Consider the following 18,283-nt stretch of genomic DNA (forward strand, 5'->3'; position numbering starts at 1 on the left):
TCGATGAACCCTTACCTGAAGGTGTTCATATTCAAAATGGAGTCTCCAGGTCTGGAGGAGGAAGAGTTTCTGGTATCCATGGATATCAAGGATGCGTACCTCCACATTCCGATTTGGCTGCCGCACCAGGCTTATCTCAGATTTGCACTGTTAGACAGTTACTATCAATTTCAGGCGCTGCCATTCGGGCCTCTTCACAGCACAGAGGGTGTTCACCAAGGTGATGGCAGAGATGATGGTTCTCCTCCGCAGACAGGGAGTGAACATAATCCCATATCTGGACGATCTGCTGATAAAGGCTTCGTCCAGGGAGACGTTGTTGCAGTCCATTGTTCTCACGACTCATCTGCTCAGAACACGGTTGGATCCAGAACCCTCCAAAATCACATTTGGAGCCGACGAGGAGATTCTTTTCTGGGAATGATCCTCGACACGAAGTGCAGAGGGTGTTTCTGCCAGAGGAGAAAGCGCTGGTGATTCAAATTGTCCGGGACGTCCTGAAGCCAGCCCGGGTATCTGTTCATCAGTGCATTCGCCTTCTGGGGAAGATGGTTGCATCTTACGAGGCTCTACAGTATGGAAGGTGTCATGCTCTGTCCTTCCAACTGGTTCTCTTGGAAAATTGGTCGGGGTCTCATCTACACATGCACCAGAGAATACGTCTGTCGCCGAATGCCAGGATTTCACTCCACTGGTGGCTACAAATACCTCGTCTTCTGGAGGGCCCCAGTTCCGGTGTTCAGGACTGGATCCTCCTAACCACGGATGTTAGTCTCCGGGGGTGGGGCGCAGTCACTCGGGGCGAGACCTTCCAAGCAGGCTGTCAAGCCTGGAATCCAGTCTTCCAATAAACATTCTGGAACTAAGAGCGGTCTACAACGGTCTTCTCCAAGCAGCCCATCTTCTGCGAGATCGAGCCATTCAAGTGCAGTCGGACAATGTAACGACTGTGGCATACATAAACCGACAGGGCGGAACGAAGAGCAGAGCTGCTATGTAGGAGGTAACCAGAATCATCCTCTGAGCAGAAAAACACGCATTGGGGCTATCGGCAATCTTCCCGGGAGTAGACAACTGGGAAGCGTACTTCCTCAGCAGACACTATCTCCATCCAGGACATTTGGGCCTCCATCCGGCGGTATTCAGGGAGTTGACCGATCTTTGGGGTGTACCTCAAATAGACACGATGGCCTCCCGTCTCAACAAGAAGCTTTGGAGGTACTGTTCCAGGTCAAGGGACCCACAGGCAGTGGCGGTGGACGCCCTGGTAACTCCATGGGTGTTCAAGTCTGTGTACGTGTTTTCTCCACTTCCACTCATCCCAAGGATTCTCAAACTAATCAAAAGAACCAAGAGTTTAGGCTTGGTACATGGATCTTCTGGAATTACTAATATAGGATCGGGAGGCCTCTTCCTCTTCAGGAGGACCTACTACAACAGGGGCCATTCGCTTATCAAGACTTACCGCGGCTACGTTTGACGGCATGGAGGTTGAACGCCAGATATTGGCTTGAAAAGGCATTCCGAACAAGGTTATTCCTACCCTGGTCCAGGCTAGAAGAGGAATAACGTCTAAACATTACTATCGCATTTGGAAAAAGTATGTATCTTGGTGTGAATCCAAGAAGATTTCTACAGTGGAGATTCAACTGGGACTGTTTCTCCTCTTCCTGCAGGCAGGTGTGGATATGGGCCTGAGGTTGGGATCCGTGAAGGTCCATATTTCGGCCCTATCCATTATCTTCCAGAAACAATTGGCTTCCCTCCCTGAGGTTCAGACTTTCTTGAAAGGGGTTCTGCACATCCATCTTCCCTTTGTGCCACCTACGGCACCCTGGGATCTTAATGTGGTATTACAGTTCCTCCAATCGGATTGGTTCGAGCCTCTACAGGAGATTGAATGTCAAGTTTCTCACATGGAAGGCTGTCACTTTGTTGGCCTTAGCTTCTGCTAGACATGTGTCTGAGTTGGGGGCTTTTTCCTGTAAAAGCCCCTACTTGTTCTTCCATGAAGATAGAGCTGAGCTCCGGACACGTCAGCAGTTCCTTCCTAAGGTTGTGTCGGCACTTCATATCAACCAACCTATTGTGGTGCCAGTTGTGACTGACTCCTGAATTGCTTCAAAGGCCTTGGATGTTGTGAGGGCTTTTTGAGATTTATGTGGAGAGGATAGCACGTCACAGAAAATCTGACTGTCCTCTATGATCCCAAGAAAATTGGGTGTCCTGCTTGGATTTCCCGCTGGATCAGGTTCACCATCCAGCATGCATATTCTACGGCAGGATTGCAGTGTCCAAAATCTGTAAAGGCCCACTCTACTCGTAAGGTGGGTTCTTCCTGGACGGCTGCCTTGGGGTGTCTCGGCTTTACAGCTTTGCCGTGCGGCTACTTGGTCAGGGTCAAACACATTTGTTAAGTTTTAAAAGTACGTTACTTTGACCAAACTTAAGGTCCTCAGAGGCCAATCAGTTCTGCAGGAGCCTCCGTGCTCTCCCTCCCGTTCTGGGAGCTTTGGTACATCCCCATGGTACTAATATGGACCCCAGCATCCTCTAGGATGTAGGAGAAAATAGGATTTTAATTACCTACCAGTAAATCCTTTTCTCGTAGTCCGTAGAGTATGCCGGGCACCCGCCCAGCGCTTCGTTATCCTGCAGTGGTTATCTGGTTCAGTACGACTTTGTTCTTAGTTACGTGCTGCGTTGTTACCTGGTTTAGTAATTTTTCAGCTGTTGCTGAGTTTCAAGCTAGTTTGCTTGGTTTGCCTTGTGACTGGTGTGATTCTCGCCACCTATCTGTGTATAATCCTTCTCGATGTTCGTCTCGGGCACAGTTTCTAGACTGAGTCTTGTATGAGGGGCATAGAGGGAGAAGCCAGCTCACACGCAAACTCTTAAAGTGCCAGTGGCTCCTAGTGGACCTATCTATACCCCATGGTACTAATGTGGACCCAGCATCCCCAATAGACTACAAGTAAAGGATTTACCGGTAGGTAATTAAAATCCAATATTGAGCACATCACTTGTTTTGAAACTGATTTTTAATATGTACAAATGTTTTGGCAACAAAATCAAAATGTCCAGGCACACGTCTATGCAAGATAATCCTCCAGTCTGAATTTTAGTTGGGTTCACAGTTCGATCCTAAAGATTCTTTGCATTTATCTTCCATCCATTCTTGTGTTCTGCTGTCATTTTGAAACCCCTCCAAACCAGGGTTGGCTGGTTTAAACCATTTTCTCTAATGTCCTAGTGGATGCTGGGGACTCCGTAAGGACCATGGGGAATAGACTGGCTCCGCAGGAGAAAGGGCACTCTAAGAAAGAATTAGGACTACTGGTGTGCTCTAGCTCCTCCCTCTATGTCCCTCCTCCAGACCTCAGTTAGAATCTGTGCCCGGACGGAGCTGGGTGCATTTTAGTGAGCTCTCCTGAGCTTGCTAATAAAGTATTTTGTTAGGTTTTTTATTTTCAGAGAGCTTCAGACTCTCTGCTACGTGGAACTGAGGGGAGAGAAGCAAACCTACTCACTGCGGATAGGTTGCGCTTCTTAGGCTACTGGACACCATTAGCTCCAGAAGGATCGAACACAGGAACTCACCCTTGGTCGTCCGTTCCCGGAGCTGCTCCGCCGTCCCCCTCGCAGAGCCAGAAGACATCAAAATCGGCGGCAGTAAACTCCTGTCTTCATATGAGGTAGCGCACAGCACTGCAGCTGTGCGCCATTGCACCCACACACTCCGGTCACTGTAGGGTGCAGGGAGCAGGGGGGGCGCGCCCTGGGCAGCAATTGAGTACCTCCTGGCAAAATAGAGATTATATACAGCTGGGCACTGTATATATGCATGAGCCCCCGCCATTATTTTTCACAAAATCGCGGGACAGAAGCCCGCCGCTGAGGGGGCGGGGCTTCTTCCTCAGCACTCGCCAGCGCCATTTTCTCTCCATAGCTCCGCTGAGAGGAAGCTCCCCAGGCTCTGCCCTGCAGAATCACGGTAGAAAGAGGGTGAAAAGAGGGAGGGGCACATAAATTTAGCACAAATAAACTAATACAGCAGCTACTGGGTAAACACCAAGTAACTGTGTGATTCCTGGGTCATATAGCGCTGGGGTGTGTGCTGGCATTCTCTCTCTCTCTCTCTCTCTCTCTCTCTCTCTCTCTCTCTCTCTCTCTCTCTCTCTCTCTCTCTCTCTCTCTCTCTCTCTCTCTCTCGCCTTGTGGGGGTTCTGTCCTCAAATAGAGCATCCCTTGTGTGTGTGGTGTGTCTGTACGATTGTGTCGACATGTTTGACGAGGAAGGCTATGTGGAAGCAGAGTAAGTGCAGTTGAATGTGGTGTCTCCGCCAACGGCGCCGACACCTGATTGGATGGATATGTGGAAGGTGTTAAATGATAATGTAAACTCCTTGCATAAAGGGTTGGATAAAGCTGAATCCTTGGGACAGTCAGGGTCTCAACCCATGCCTGATCCTACAGCGCAGAGGCCGTCAGGGTCTCAGAAGCGCCCACTATCCCAAATTGTTGACACAGATATCGACACGGATTCTGACTCCAGTGTCGATGGCGATGATGCAAAGTTGCAGCCTAAAATGGCTAAAGCCATCCGCTACATGATTATAGCAATGAAGGATGTATTGCACATTTCAGAGGTAAACCCTGTCCCTGACAAGAGGGTTTATATGTTTGGGGAAAAAAAGGCAAGAAGTGACTTTTCCCTCTTCACATGAGTTATGTGAAAAAGGTTACTTATGGCGTATCCTTTCCCGCCAACGGACAGGATACGCTGGGAATCCTCCCCCTAGGGTAGACAAAGCTTTGACACGCTTATCTAAGAAGGTGGCCCTGCCGTCACAGGATACGGCCTCCCTAAAGGATCCTGCGGATAGGAAGCAGGAAGGTATCCTGAAGTCTGTTTATACACATTCAGGTACAATACTGAGGATGGCAATTGCGTCGGCCTGGATGTGTAGTGCTGTAGCAGAATGGACAGATACTGTCTGAGGAACTGGATACCTTGGACAAGGATACTATTTTACTGACCCTGGGGCATATAAAAGACGCTGTCCTATATATGAGGGATGCCCAGAGGGACATTTGCCTACTGGTCTCTAGAATAAATGCAATGTCGATTTCTGCCAGAAGGGTCCTGTGGACTCTGCAATGGACAGGTGATGCCGACTCAAAAAAGCACATGGAGGTTTTACCTTATAAGGGTGAGGAATTGTTTGGGGTCGGTCTCTCGGACCTAGTTTCCACAGCTACAGCTGGGAAGTCAAATTTTTTGCCATATATTCCCTCACAGCCTAAAAGCACCGTATTACCAAATGCAGTCCTTTCGATCACAAAAAGGCAAGAAAGTCAGAGGTGCGTCCTTTCTTGCCAGAGGCAGGGGTAGAGGAAAGAAGCTGCACAATACAGCTAGTTCCCAGGAACAGAAGTCCTCCCCGGCTTCCACTAAATCCACCGCATGACGCTGGGGCTCCACAGGTGGAGCCGGGAGCGGTGGGGGCGCGTCTCCGAAATTTCAGCCACCAGTGGGTTCGCTCACAGGTGGATCCCTGGGCTATACAGATTGTGTCTCAGGGATACAAGCTGGAATTCGAAGTGATGCCCCCTCACCGTTACCTAAAATCGGCCCTGCCAGCTTCCCTCATAAAGGGAGGTAGTGTTAGTGGCAATTCACAAATTATATCTCCAGCAGGTGGTGGTAAAGGTTCCCCTCCAACAAGGAACGGGTTACTGTTCCACAATGTTTGTGGTACCGAAACCGGACGGTTCGGTCAGACCCATATTGAATTTAAAATCCCTTAACATTTACCTGAAAAGGTTCAAGTTCAAGATGGAATCGCTCAGAGCGGTCATTGCAAGCCTGGAAGAGGGAGATTTTATGGTGTCTCTGGACATAAAGGATGCTTACCTGCATGTTACCATTTATCCACCTCATCAGGAGTACCTCAGATTTGTGGTACAGGACTGTCATTACCAATTCCAGACGTTGCCGTTTGGTCTGTCCACTGCACCAAGAATATTTACTAAGGTAATGGCAGAAATGATGGTGCTCCTACGAAAGCAAGGAGTCACAATTCTCCCATACTTGGACGATCTCCTCATAAAGGCGAGGTCCAGAGAGCAGTTGCTGATCAGCGTAGCACACTCTCAGGAAGTGTTGCAACAGCACGGCTGGATTCTGAATATTCCAAAGTCGCAGCTGATTCCTACGACACGTCTGCCCTTCCTAGGCATGATTCTGGACACGGAAAAGAAGGTGTTTCTCCCGGCGGAGAAGGCTCAGGAGCTCGTGACTGTTTCGAGACCTCTTAAAACCAAAACAGGTGTCGGTGCATCAATGCACGCGAGTCCTGGGGAAGATGGTGGCGTCATAAGAAGCCATTCCCTTCGGCAGGTTCCATGCGAGGAACTTTCAGTAGGACCTGTTGGACAAGTGGTCCGGATCGCATCTTCAGATGCATCGGCTGATCACCCTATCCCCCAGGGCCAGGGTGTCTCTTCTGTGGTGGCTGCAGAGTGCTCACCTTCTCGAGGGCCGCAGGTTCGGCATACAGGACTGGGTCCTGGTGACCACAGATGCAAGCCTCCGAGGATGGGGGGGCAGTCACTCAGGGAAGAAACTTCCAAGGGCTGTGGTCAAGTCAGGAGACTTGTCTACACATCAATATCCTGGAACTAAGGGCCATATACAACGCCCTGAGTCAAGCGGAGCCTCTGCTTCGCAACCAACCGGTGCTGATTCAGTCAGACATCACCGCAGTGGCTCATGTAAACCGCCAGGGCGGCACAAGAAGCAGGGTGGCGATGGCGGAAGCCACCAGAATTCTTCATTGGGCGGAGAATCACGTGCAAGCACGGTCAGCAGTGTTCATTCCGGGAGTGGACAACTGGGAAGCAGACTTCCTCGGCAGGCAGGACCTCCACCCGGGAGAGTGGGGACTTCATCAAGAAGTCTTCACACAGATTACAAATCGATGGGAACTGCCACAGGTGGACATGATGGCATCCCGTCTCAACAAAAAGCTAAAAAGGTATTGCGCCAGGTCAAGAGACCCTCAGGCGATAGCTGTGGACGCACTAGTAACACCGTGGGTGTTCCAGTCGGTCTATGTGTTTCCTCCTCTTCCTCTCATACCCAAGGTGCTGAGAATCGTAAGAAAAAGAGGAGTGAGAACAATACTCATTGTTCCGGATTGGCCAAGAAGGACTTGGTACCCGGAACTGCAAGAAATGCTCAGAGGACCCATGGCCTCTGCCTCTCAGACAGGATCTGTTGCAACAGGGGCCCTGTCTGTTCCAAGACTTACCGCGGCTGCGTTTGACGGCATGGCGGTTGAACGCAGGATCCTAGCGGAAAAAGGCATTCCGGATGAAGTTATTCCTACGCTGATAAAGGCTAGGAAGGACGTGACGGCAAAACATTATCACCGTATATGGCAAAAATGTTGCTTGGTGTGAGGCCAGGAAGGCCCCTACTGAGGAATTCCAGCTGGGCCGGTTCCTGCACTTCCTACAGTCAGGAGTGACTATGGGCTTAAAATTAGGGTCCATAAAGGTCCAGATTTCATCCCTATCCATTTTCTTTCAAAAGGAACTGGCTTCACTTACTGAGGTTCAGACGTTTGTAAAGGGAGTGCTACATATTCAGCCCCCTTTTTGTGGCACCTTGGGATCTTAACGTGGTGTTGAGTTTCCTGAAATCTCACTGGTTTGAGCCCCTTAAGACCGTGGAGCTAAAGTATCTCACGTGGAAAGTGGTCATGCCATTGGCCTTAGCTTCGGCTAGGTGGGTGTCAGAATTGGCGGCTTTGTCATGTAAAAGCCCCTTTCTGGTTTTCCATATGGATAGAGCAGAATTACGGACTCGTCCGCAATATCTGCCGAAAGTGGTGTCATCTTTTCATTTGAACCAACCTATTGTGGTACCTGCGGCTACTGGTGACTTGGAGGATTCCAAGTTACTAGATGTAGTCAGGGCCTTGAAGATTTATGTAGCCAGAACGGCTGGAGTCAGGAAAACTGACTCGCTGTTTGTCCTGTATGCATCCAACAAGCTGGGTGCTCCTGCTTCAAAGCAAACTATTGCTCGCTGGATCTGTAACACGATTCAGCAAGCTCATTCTGCGGCTGAATTGCCGCATCCAAAATCAGCAAAAGCCCATTCCACAAGGAAGGTGGGCTCTTCTTGGGCGGCTGCCCGAGGGGTCACTGCATTACAGTTGTGCCGAGCAGCTACTTGGTCGGGGTCAAACACCTTTGCAAAGTTCTATAAGTTTGATACCCTGGCTGAGGAGGACCTTGTGTTTGCTCATTCGGTGCTGCAGAGTCATCCGCACTCCCACCCGTTTGGGAGCTTTGGTATAATCCCCATGGTCCTTACGGAGTACCCAGCATCCACTAGGACGTTAGAGAAAATAAGATTTTACTCACCGGTAAATCTATTTCTCGTAGTCCGTAGTGGATGCTGGGCGCCCGTCCCAAGTGCGGACTTCTGCAATGCTTGTATATAGTTATTGCTTAATTAAGGGTTGTTATGTTGGCATCTGTTTGTTTGATGCTCTGTTGTTCATACTGTTAACTGGGTATGTATCACAAGTTATACGGTGTGGCTGGTATGAGTCTTACCCTGGATTCCAAAATCCTTTCCTTGTAATGTCAGCTCTTCCGGGCACAGTTTCCTTAACTGAGGTCTGGAGGAGGGACATAGAGGGAGGAGCCAGTGCACACCAGTAGTCCTAATTCTTTCTTAGAGTGCCCTGTCTCCTGCGGAGCCTGTCTATTCCCCATGGTCCTTACTGAGTCCCCAGCATCCACTACGGACTACGAGAAATAGATTTACCGGTGAGTAAAATCTTATTTTTTTTCTTTTTTCTCTATCGTCCTAGTGGATGCTGGGGTTCCTGAAAGGACCATGGGGAATAGCGGCTCCGCAGGAGACAGGGCACAAAAGTAAAGCTTTCCGATCAGGTGGTGTGCACTGGCTCCTCCCCCTATGACCCTCCTCCAAGCCAGTTAGATTTTTGTGCCCGGCCGAGAAGGGTGCAATCTAGGTGGCTCTCCTAAAGAGCTGCTTAGAAAAGTTTAGCTTAGGTTTTTTATTTTACAGTGAGTCCTGCTGGCAACAGGATCACTGCAACGAGGGACTTAGGGGAGAAGAAGTGAACTCACCTGCGTGCAGGATGGATTGGCTTCTTGGCTACTGGACATCAGCTCCAGAGGGACGATCACAGGTACAGCCTGGATGGTCACCGGAGCCTTGCCGCCGGCCCCCTTGCAGATGCTGAAGTAAGAAGAGGTCCAGAATCGGCGGCAGAAGACTCCTCAGTCTTCTAAAGGTAGCGCACAGCACTGCAGCTGTGCGCCATTTTCCTCTCAGCACACTTCACACGGCAGTCACTGAGGGTGCAGGGCGCTGGGAGGGGGGCGCCCTGGGAGGCAAATGAATACCTATTTTGGCTAAAAATACCTCACATATAGCCTCCGGAGGCTATATGGAGATATTTAACCCCTGCCAGAATCCGTTAAGAGCGGGAGACGAGGCCGCCGAAAAAGGGGCGGGGCCTATCTCCTCAGCACACAGCGCCATTTTCCCTCACAGAAAGGCTGGAGGGAAGGCTCCCAGGCTCTCCCCTGCACTGCACTACAGAAACAGGGTTAAAACAGAGAGGGGGGGCACTAATTTGGCGTTAGAAATATATAAAAAAGATGCTATAAGGGAAAACACTTATATAAGGTTGTCCCTATATAATTATAGCGTTTTTGGTGTGTGCTGGTAAACTCTCCCTCTGTCTCTCCAAAGGGCTAGTGGGTCCTGTCCTCTATCAGAGCATTCCCTGTGTGTGCTGTGTGTCGGTACGTGTGTGTCGACATGTATGAGGACGATGTTGGTGAGGAGGCGGAGCAATTGCCTGTAATGGTGATGTCACTCTCTAGGGAGTCGACACCGGAATGGATGGCTTATTTAGGGAATTACGTGATAATGTCAACACGCTGCAAGGTCGGTTGATGACATGAGACGGCCGACAAACAATTAGTACCGGTCCAGACGTCTCAAAAACACCGTCAGGGGTTTTAAAACGCCCGTTTACTTTAGTCGGTCGACACAGACACAGACAGGGACACTGAATCCAGTGTCGACGGTGAATAAACAAACGTATTCCTTATTAGGGCCACACGTTAAAGGCAATGAAGGAGGTGTTTCGTATTTCTGATACTACAAGTACCACAAAAGAGGGTATTATGTGGGATGTGAAAAAACTACCGTAGTTTTTCCTGAATCAGATAAATTAAATAAAGTGTGTGATGATGCGTGGGTTCCCCCCGATAGAAAATTATGGGCGGTATACCCTTTCCCGCCAGAAGTTAGGGCGCGTTGGGAAACACCCCTTAGGGTGGATAAGGCGCTCACACGCTTATCAAAACAAGTGGCGGTACCGTCTATAGATAGGGCCGTCCTCAAGGACCAGCTGACAGGAGGCTGGAAAATATCATAAAAAGTATATACACACATACTGGTGTTATACTGCGACCAGCGATCGCCTCAGCCTGGATGTGCAGAGCTGGGGTGGCTTGGTCGGATTCCCTGACTAAAAATATTGATACCCTTGACAGGGACAGTATTTTATTGACTATAGAGCATTTAAAGGATGCATTTCTATATATGCGAGATGCACAGAGGGATATTTGCACTCTGGCATCAAGAGTAAATGCGATGTCCATATCTGCCAGAAGATGTTATGGACACGACAGTGGTCAGGTGATGCAGATTCCAAACGGCACAAAGGTGTATTGCCGTATAAAGGAAGAGGAGTTATTTGGGGTCGGTCCATCGGACCTGGTGGCCACGGCAACTGCTGGAAAATCCGCCGTTTTTACCCTAAGTCACATCTCTGCAGAAAAAGACACCGTCTTTTCAGCCTCAGTCCTTTCGTCCCTATAAGATCATATCTGCCCAGGGATAGAGGAAAGGGAAGAAGACTGCAGCAGGCAGCCCATTCCCAGGAACAGAAGCGTTCCACCGCTTCTGACAAGTTCTCAGCATGGCGCTGAGACCGTACAGGACCCCTGGATCCTACAAGTAGTATCCCAGGGGTACAGATTGGAATGTCGAGACGTTTCCCCTTCGCAGGCTCCTGAAGTCTGCTTTACCAAGGTCTCCCTCCGACAAGGAGGCAGTATGGGAAAAAATTCACAAGCTGTATTCCCAGCAGGTGATAATTAAATTACCCCTCCTACTACAAGAAAAGGGGTATTATTCCACACTATATTGTGGTACTGAAGCCAGAAGGCTAGGTGAGACTTATTCTAAAAAAAATTTTGAACACTTACAAAGGTTCAAATCAAGATGGAGTCACTCAGAGCAGTGATAACGAACCAGGAAGAAGGGGACTATATAGTGTCCCGGGACATCAGGGATGCTTACCTCTATGTCCCAAATTTGCCCTTCTCACTAAGGGTACCTCAGGTTCGTGGTGCAGAACTGTCACTATCAGTTTCAGACGCTGCCGTTTGGATTGTCCACGGCACCCCGGGTCTTTACCAAGGTAATGGCCGAAATAATGATTCTTCTTCGAAGAAAAGGCGTCTTAATTATCCCTTACTTGGACGATCTCCTGATAAGGGCATAGTCCAGGGAACAGTTGGAGGTCGGAGTAGCACTATCTCGGATACTGCTACAACAGCACGGGTGGATTCTAAATATTCCAAAATCGCAGCTGATCCCGACGACACGTCTGCTGTGCCTAGGGATGATTCTGGACACAGTCCAGAAAAAGGTGTTTCTCCCGGAAGAGAGAGCCAGGGAGTTATCCGAGCTAGTCAGGAACCTCCTAAAAACAGTGCATCATTGCACAAGGGTCCTGGTAAAAATGGTGGCTTCCTACGAAGCAATTCCATTCGGCAGATTTCACGCAAGAACTTTTCAGTGGGATCTGCTGGACAAATGGTCCGGATCGCATCTTCAGATGCATCAGCGGATAACCCTATATCCAAGGACAAGGGTGTCTCTCCTGTGGTGGTTACAGAGTGCTCATCTTCTAGAGGGCCGCAGATTCGGCATTCAGGATTGGATGCTGGTGACCACGGAGCCCAGCCCGAGAGGCTGGGGAGCAGTCACACAAGGAAAAAATTTCCAGGGAGTGTGATCAAGTCTGGAGACTTTTCTCCACATAAATATACTGGAGCTAAGGGTAAATTTATAATGCTCTAAGCTTAGCAAGACCTCTGCTTCAAGGTCAGCCGGTATTGATCCAGTGGGAAAAACATCACGGCAGTCGCCCACGTAAACAGACAGGGCGACACAAGAAGCAGGAGGGCAATGGCAAAAACTGCAAGGACTTTTCGCTGGGCGAAAAATCATGTGATAGCACTGTCAGCAGTGTTTCATCCCGGGAATGGAAACTGGGAAGCAGACTTCCTCAGCAGGCACGACCTCCACCCGGGAGAGTGGAAACTTCATCGGGAAGTTTTTTCCACATGATTGTAAACCGTTGGGAAATACCAAAGGTGGACATGATGGCGTCCCGTCTGAACAAAAAACGGGACAGGTATTGCGCCAGGTCAAGAGACCCTCAGGCAATAGCTGTGGACGTTCTGGTAACACCGTGGGTGTACCAGTCGGTGTATGTGTTCCCTCCTCTGCTTCTCATACCTAAGGTGCTGAGAATTATAAGACGTAGAGGAGTAAGAACTATACTCATGGCTCCGGATTGGCCAAGAAGGACTTGGTACCCGGAACTTCAAGAGATGCTTACAGAGGTCTTATGGCCTCTGCCGCTAAGAAGGGACTTGCTTCAGCAAGTACCATGTCTGTTCCAAGACTTACCGCAGCTGCGTTTGTCGGCATGGCGGTGGAAAGCCGGATCCTAAGGGAAAAAGGCATTCCGGAAGAGGTCATTCCTACCCTGGTCAAAGCCAGAAAGGAGGTGACCGCACAACATTATCACCACATGTGGCGAAAATATGTTGCGTGGTGTGAGGCCAGGAAGGCCCCACAAAGAAATTTCAACTCGGTCGTTTCCTGCATTTCCTGCAAACAGGAGTGTCTATGGGCCTCAAATTGGGGTCCATTAAGGTTCAAATTTCGGCCCTGTCGATTTTCTTCCAGAAAGAATTGGCTTCAGTTCCTGAAGTCCAGAAGTTTGTCAAGGGAGTATTGCATATACAACCCCCTTTTGTGCCTCCAGTGGCACTGTGGGATCTCAACGTAGTTCTGGGATTCCTCAAATCACATTGGTTTAAAACCAGTCAAATCTGTGGATTTGAAGCATCTCACATGAAAAGTGACCATGCTCTTGGCCCTGGCCTGGACCAGGCGAGTGTCAAATTGGTGGTTTTTTTTCTCAAAAAAGCCCATATCTGTTTGTCCATTCGGACAGGGCAGAGCTGCGGACTCGTCCCCAGTTCTCTCCCTAAAGGTGGTGTCAGTGTTTCACCTGAACCAGCTTATTGTGGTGCCTTGCACCTACTAGGGACTTGGAGGACTCCAAGTTGCTAGATGTTGTCAGGGCCCTGAAAATATGTTCCAGGACGGCTGGAGTCAGGAAAACGGACTTGCTGTTATCCTGTATGCACCCAACAAACTGGGTGCTCTTGCTTCTAAGCAGACTATTGCTAGTTGGATGTGTAATACAATTCAGCTTGCACATTCTGTGGCAGGCCTGCCACAGCCAAAATATGTAAATGCCCATTCCACAAGGAAGGTGGGCTCATCTTGGGCGGCTGCCCGAGGGGTCTCGGCTTTACAACTTTGCCGAGCAGCTACTTGGTCAGGGGCAAACACGTTTGCTAAATTCTACAAATTTGATACCCTGGCTAAGGAGGACCTGGAGTTCTCTCATTCGGTGCTGCAGAGTCATCCGCACTCTCCCGCCCGTTTGGGAGCTTTGGTATAATCCCCATGGTCCTTTCAGGAACCCCAGCATCCACTAGGACGATAGAGAAAATAAGAATTTACTTACCGATAATCTATTTCTCGGAGTCCGTAGTGGATGCTGAGCGCCCATCCCAAGTGCGGATTATCTGCAATACTTGTACATAGTTACAAAAATCGGGTTATTATTGTTGTGAGCCATCTTTTCAGAGGCTCCGCTGTTATCATACTGTTAACTGGGTTTAGATCACAAGTTGTACGGTGTGATTGGTGTGGCTGGTATGAGTCTTACCCGGGATTCAAAATTCCTCCCTTATTGTGTACGCTCGTCCGGGCACAGTACCTAACTGGCTTGGAGGAGGGTCATAGGGGGAGGAGCCAGTGCACACCACCTGATCGGAAAGCTTTACTTTTGTGCCCTGTCTCCTGCGGAGCCGCTTTTCCCCATGGTCCTTTCAGGAACCCCAGCATCCACTACGGACTCCGAGAAATAGAATTATCGGTAAGTAAATTCTTATTTTTTGACTACAGGCACGGCACATTGCCTTCTTATAAAAGTGTATTTTATTCAAAACGTTTAATGCTAGTGGCATGCACAGTGCTAATGCTTAACTCCTTTTTTGTGTTTTCCTGAAAACTGCTTTTGCTTTTTCCACTGTGTAGTACTACTCAGATTTGTTATAAGTAGGACTAATGCTTAACATCTTTTTCTGAATGTACTTCCTATGTATTAATGTTTGGAGGAGTTCAATTAGAGACTGACGTTTTCACAATTGATCCCAGTGGTTTTCCTTTTTTTTTTTTTTTTTTTTTTTTCCCTCTCGATCTCTCTATCTCTTGATTAATCGTAAAAAAAAAACTCCCATTAGCTTCTGTTGCTTTATTACAGGTAATAGGTTACTGACCATAGACTTCTCAATACTTCATTGCTGTGATCTCCTGTCATTTTAAGGCCAGTGTCACCAGAAGTTCTTAATCAACTGTGGAGTTATTGTAGAGACCAATATAATTTTTCTGATTAATTAACCATACTTTTATGATGGGTCAACTAGGATCATAATAAATATATGTATATCTTTGATAACATTGGGTAATTCTGGTATCAATTTATTTATTTTTTTTAATTATTTTACATGTGTAAATCTCCCCAAAAAATTACCTCAACCAATGATGGGGACAAAGGAGCGTACACTGGTGACTTTCAATTTTACTGTTAGTTTCAGGACTTTAAGACACATGGAATGTTTACCTTTCTATTTTCTTGTCTAGCCCCAAAGTCTCCCTTGGAAAAAACTCGTTATGACACCTCACTTGGTCTTTTAACAAAGAAGTTTATTCAGCTGCTCAGCCAGTCCTCAGATGGTGTTGTTGACCTGAACAGAGCTGCTGAGGTCCTCAAGGTGCAGAAAAGAAGAATATATGACATTACAAATGTATTGGAAGGCATTCATCTCATTAAAAAGAAATCCAAAAACAACATCCAGTGGATGTAAGTATTTTGAATAACCTTATCTCAGATATATAGAGAGAGATGAGCATTGCGGGCAACAAAATTGTCAGTATTTCAATATATTTTCGTCAGGATCTGATCTATTGAAACGTTGTCCATTTCTTTGTCAGCAATTCTTTTGGATGAAAGTGCTGAGTGCCGTGCCTCTGAGCTGTTATACATTTATACAAGCGAGGGCACCAGCTAAAGTTACTGATGACTATGGAGTGCCAGACTCGGGACTGAGATAGAGATATATAAATATACAGGGTGATTCAAAAGTCGCAGTACACCCTTTTGTTTTAAAAACTGTGCAGAAAATGGGAAAACTGTCTTTGATTCAAGATGGCATCCATGTTTGGTACATACCCTAAAACATAGCCCACTGTACCCATACCTTACTGGAGTATTCAGTTTTCCCATTTCTTTAGCATCCATAAGGGATATTGGGGAGAATTAATGCGATGGTGTATAGACGGGGTCCAAAGGTGCTGGTGCACTTCACATTTCTTCACTGGGTGTATTGGCTCCTCCCCTCTATGCACCCTCCCACAGGCAGTTTAGAATAAAAGTGCACTAAGGAGAGGATGCACATCTCTGCAGCTCCAGAGTTGTTTTCAATTTCTTAATTTTTTATTATTTTCGTTATTCTTTTTGCGCAACAGCATACCTGCACCATGGGAGTTAGGGGAGGGAGACTGTCACCGGCCTTGCGAGGTGTCAGAGCCGCTTCCCTGCTGCAGGACCACCATCCTGAGAGGTGGTTTGTACAGCGGGGCACTGCACCTTAGCTATCGCAGCACGCCGCACACTACAGTGGTGAGTACAAACCGGGGGCCCCGCTAGGGCGTCCCCGGTTCAAATTGCAGCTGAAACACAGGGGAGAACCCGCAATAGCCCCCTGTGTACACTGGCTAGTGATGGCTTAAACTAGCACTTGCTTGATGGTTTTTAAGGTAATTGGGAGTCTTTGCCAGTATAAAGTACACTGTTGCCATTGGGCGGAGGGGGAGAGTAGCTACCTCAGAGCGGGACCAGCGGTATTTTGGCACCTTCCTCTGCTTGCAGCAGGCACACACAGCTCCTCCTGACACTCAAAACGCTGGAAAACTGGTACAGGGTGTAGCAAAGGGGAAGAGCTGCTATTGTACACAATCTGTGTCCTATAAAGGACAATAATCATAGGTGTTTCACTGTGGCTGTGTAGCTGTGGTGTGCTGGTTTTCCCTCTCTCACTCTCTCATACAGTAAAAGGGCACGCTTGCTAGTCATTACTTGACTGTGTATGTGATTGTGCTTTACTGTGAACATGTGTAAACACAAACTATGCAGTGTATGCCACACCAGATTCTCTCCCCTATCTGATTCCATTTGATGTGAACAATGCATCAATCTTCACAACTCAATGAGGGGGCTGGGGGAGAGGGTCAAGAGCCTTCCTGGCTAGGAGCCCTTAAATATTACGTATGATGTCATCACAACTCACTGCTAATGTTCAAAACACTCTGCTACTACTGTTGTAGATTTAGCTGCCAGGGCAGATGTTACACAGACACCCCCCCCCCCCCCCCCCCCCCAACACTCAGGACCACGAATGTGTAGTTTGCCTGCGCTATCTGATTCAGATGACTATGTACAGGAGGATGGGGAGGACTTGAATCCTGCTAATGGGGATTCCACTTCTGCTCAGGGTATTGTACCCCTCATTCTGGCTACACAGGACGTGTTAAAACTCCCTCTAGAGGATGCTGCGTCACAGCAGTCGTTTTTCTTTACACAGACCAAGTCTAATGTCACTTCCCTGATTCTGCAGAGTTAGATGACCTATTTAAGTTGGCCTGGAAAAATCCAGCCAAACGATACCAAGTGTCAAAGATTTTTGCACACTTTCCCATTTGTTCCTGAAGGTAGGAAATTCTGTGAAGAATACCCAGGGGTTGACGTATCAGTCTCTCGACTGTCAAAGGCTGTGCTGCCTGCCTCTGGCTCCTTTACCATAAAGGTCCCTGGGGACAGAAAAATAGGAATTTAATACCTACCGGTAATTCCTTTTCTCGTAGTCCGTAGCGGATACTGGGGAACTGTACTGTAGTACCATGAGGTATAGATCGGGTCCACTGGAGCCTGACACTTTAAATCCTTCCCTCTATGCCCCTCCTACCAGACTCGGTCTAGGAAACTGCCCGAGGAGACGGCCATACCATGAGAGAAAAAAACAGATGCAACAGCGGTGAGGCACTAAGCCACCACGCAACCATAACTGAAAGGGGTTAACCGGAGCAGAAAACACCAATAATAACAAGGATAGCAAAGCTATCCCAACAACATAAGAGGACCGCAACAGCAGGCCTACCAAATACTTATCCAGGTAAGCAGGAAATCTAACCACTGAGGCGGGCGCCAAGTATTCGCTACGGACTATGAGAAAAGCTTACCTGTAGGTATTAAATTCCTATTTCTCTCACGTCCTAGTGGATGCTGGGGACTCCGTAAGGACCATGGGGGATAGACGGGCTCCGCAGGAGACTGGGCACTCTAAAGAAAGATTTAGTACTACCTGGTGTGCACTGGCTCCTCCCTCTATGCCCCTCCTCCAGACCTCAGTTAGAATCTGTGCCCAGCTAGAGCTGGGTGCTTTTAGTGAGCTCTCCTGAGCTTGCTATTAAAGTATTTTAGTTTGTTTTTTTTATTTTCAGAGAGCTTCTGCTGGCAACAGACTCTCTGCTACGTGGGACTGAGGGGAGAGAAGCAAACCTACTAACTGCGGCTAGGTTGCGCTTCTTAGGCTACTGGACACCATTAGCTCCAGACGGATCGAACACAGGACCCTGACCTTGTCGTCCGTTCCCGGAGCCGTGCTGTCGTCCCCCTCGCAGAGCCAGAAGTCAGAAGCCGGCAGAAGCAAGAAGACATCG

General features: G+C 48.3%; 1 protein-coding gene across 1 annotated transcript in view; it reads left to right on the top strand.

Moving 5' to 3' along the window:
- The window catches only part of E2F3 (E2F transcription factor 3), a 100,047-nt gene that overhangs the window by 45,588 nt on the left and 36,176 nt on the right, over positions 1–18,283 (top strand). The window contains exon 3 of the mRNA XM_063923242.1: positions 15,149–15,368. Coding sequence (XP_063779312.1) covers positions 15,149–15,368 — 220 coding nt within the window. The remainder of the gene's footprint in view (positions 1–15,148; positions 15,369–18,283) is intronic.

Source organism: Pseudophryne corroboree, chromosome 5 (genome assembly GCF_028390025.1).
Source record: "Pseudophryne corroboree isolate aPseCor3 chromosome 5, aPseCor3.hap2, whole genome shotgun sequence".
NCBI classification, from domain to species: Eukaryota; Metazoa; Chordata; class Amphibia; order Anura; family Myobatrachidae; genus Pseudophryne; species Pseudophryne corroboree.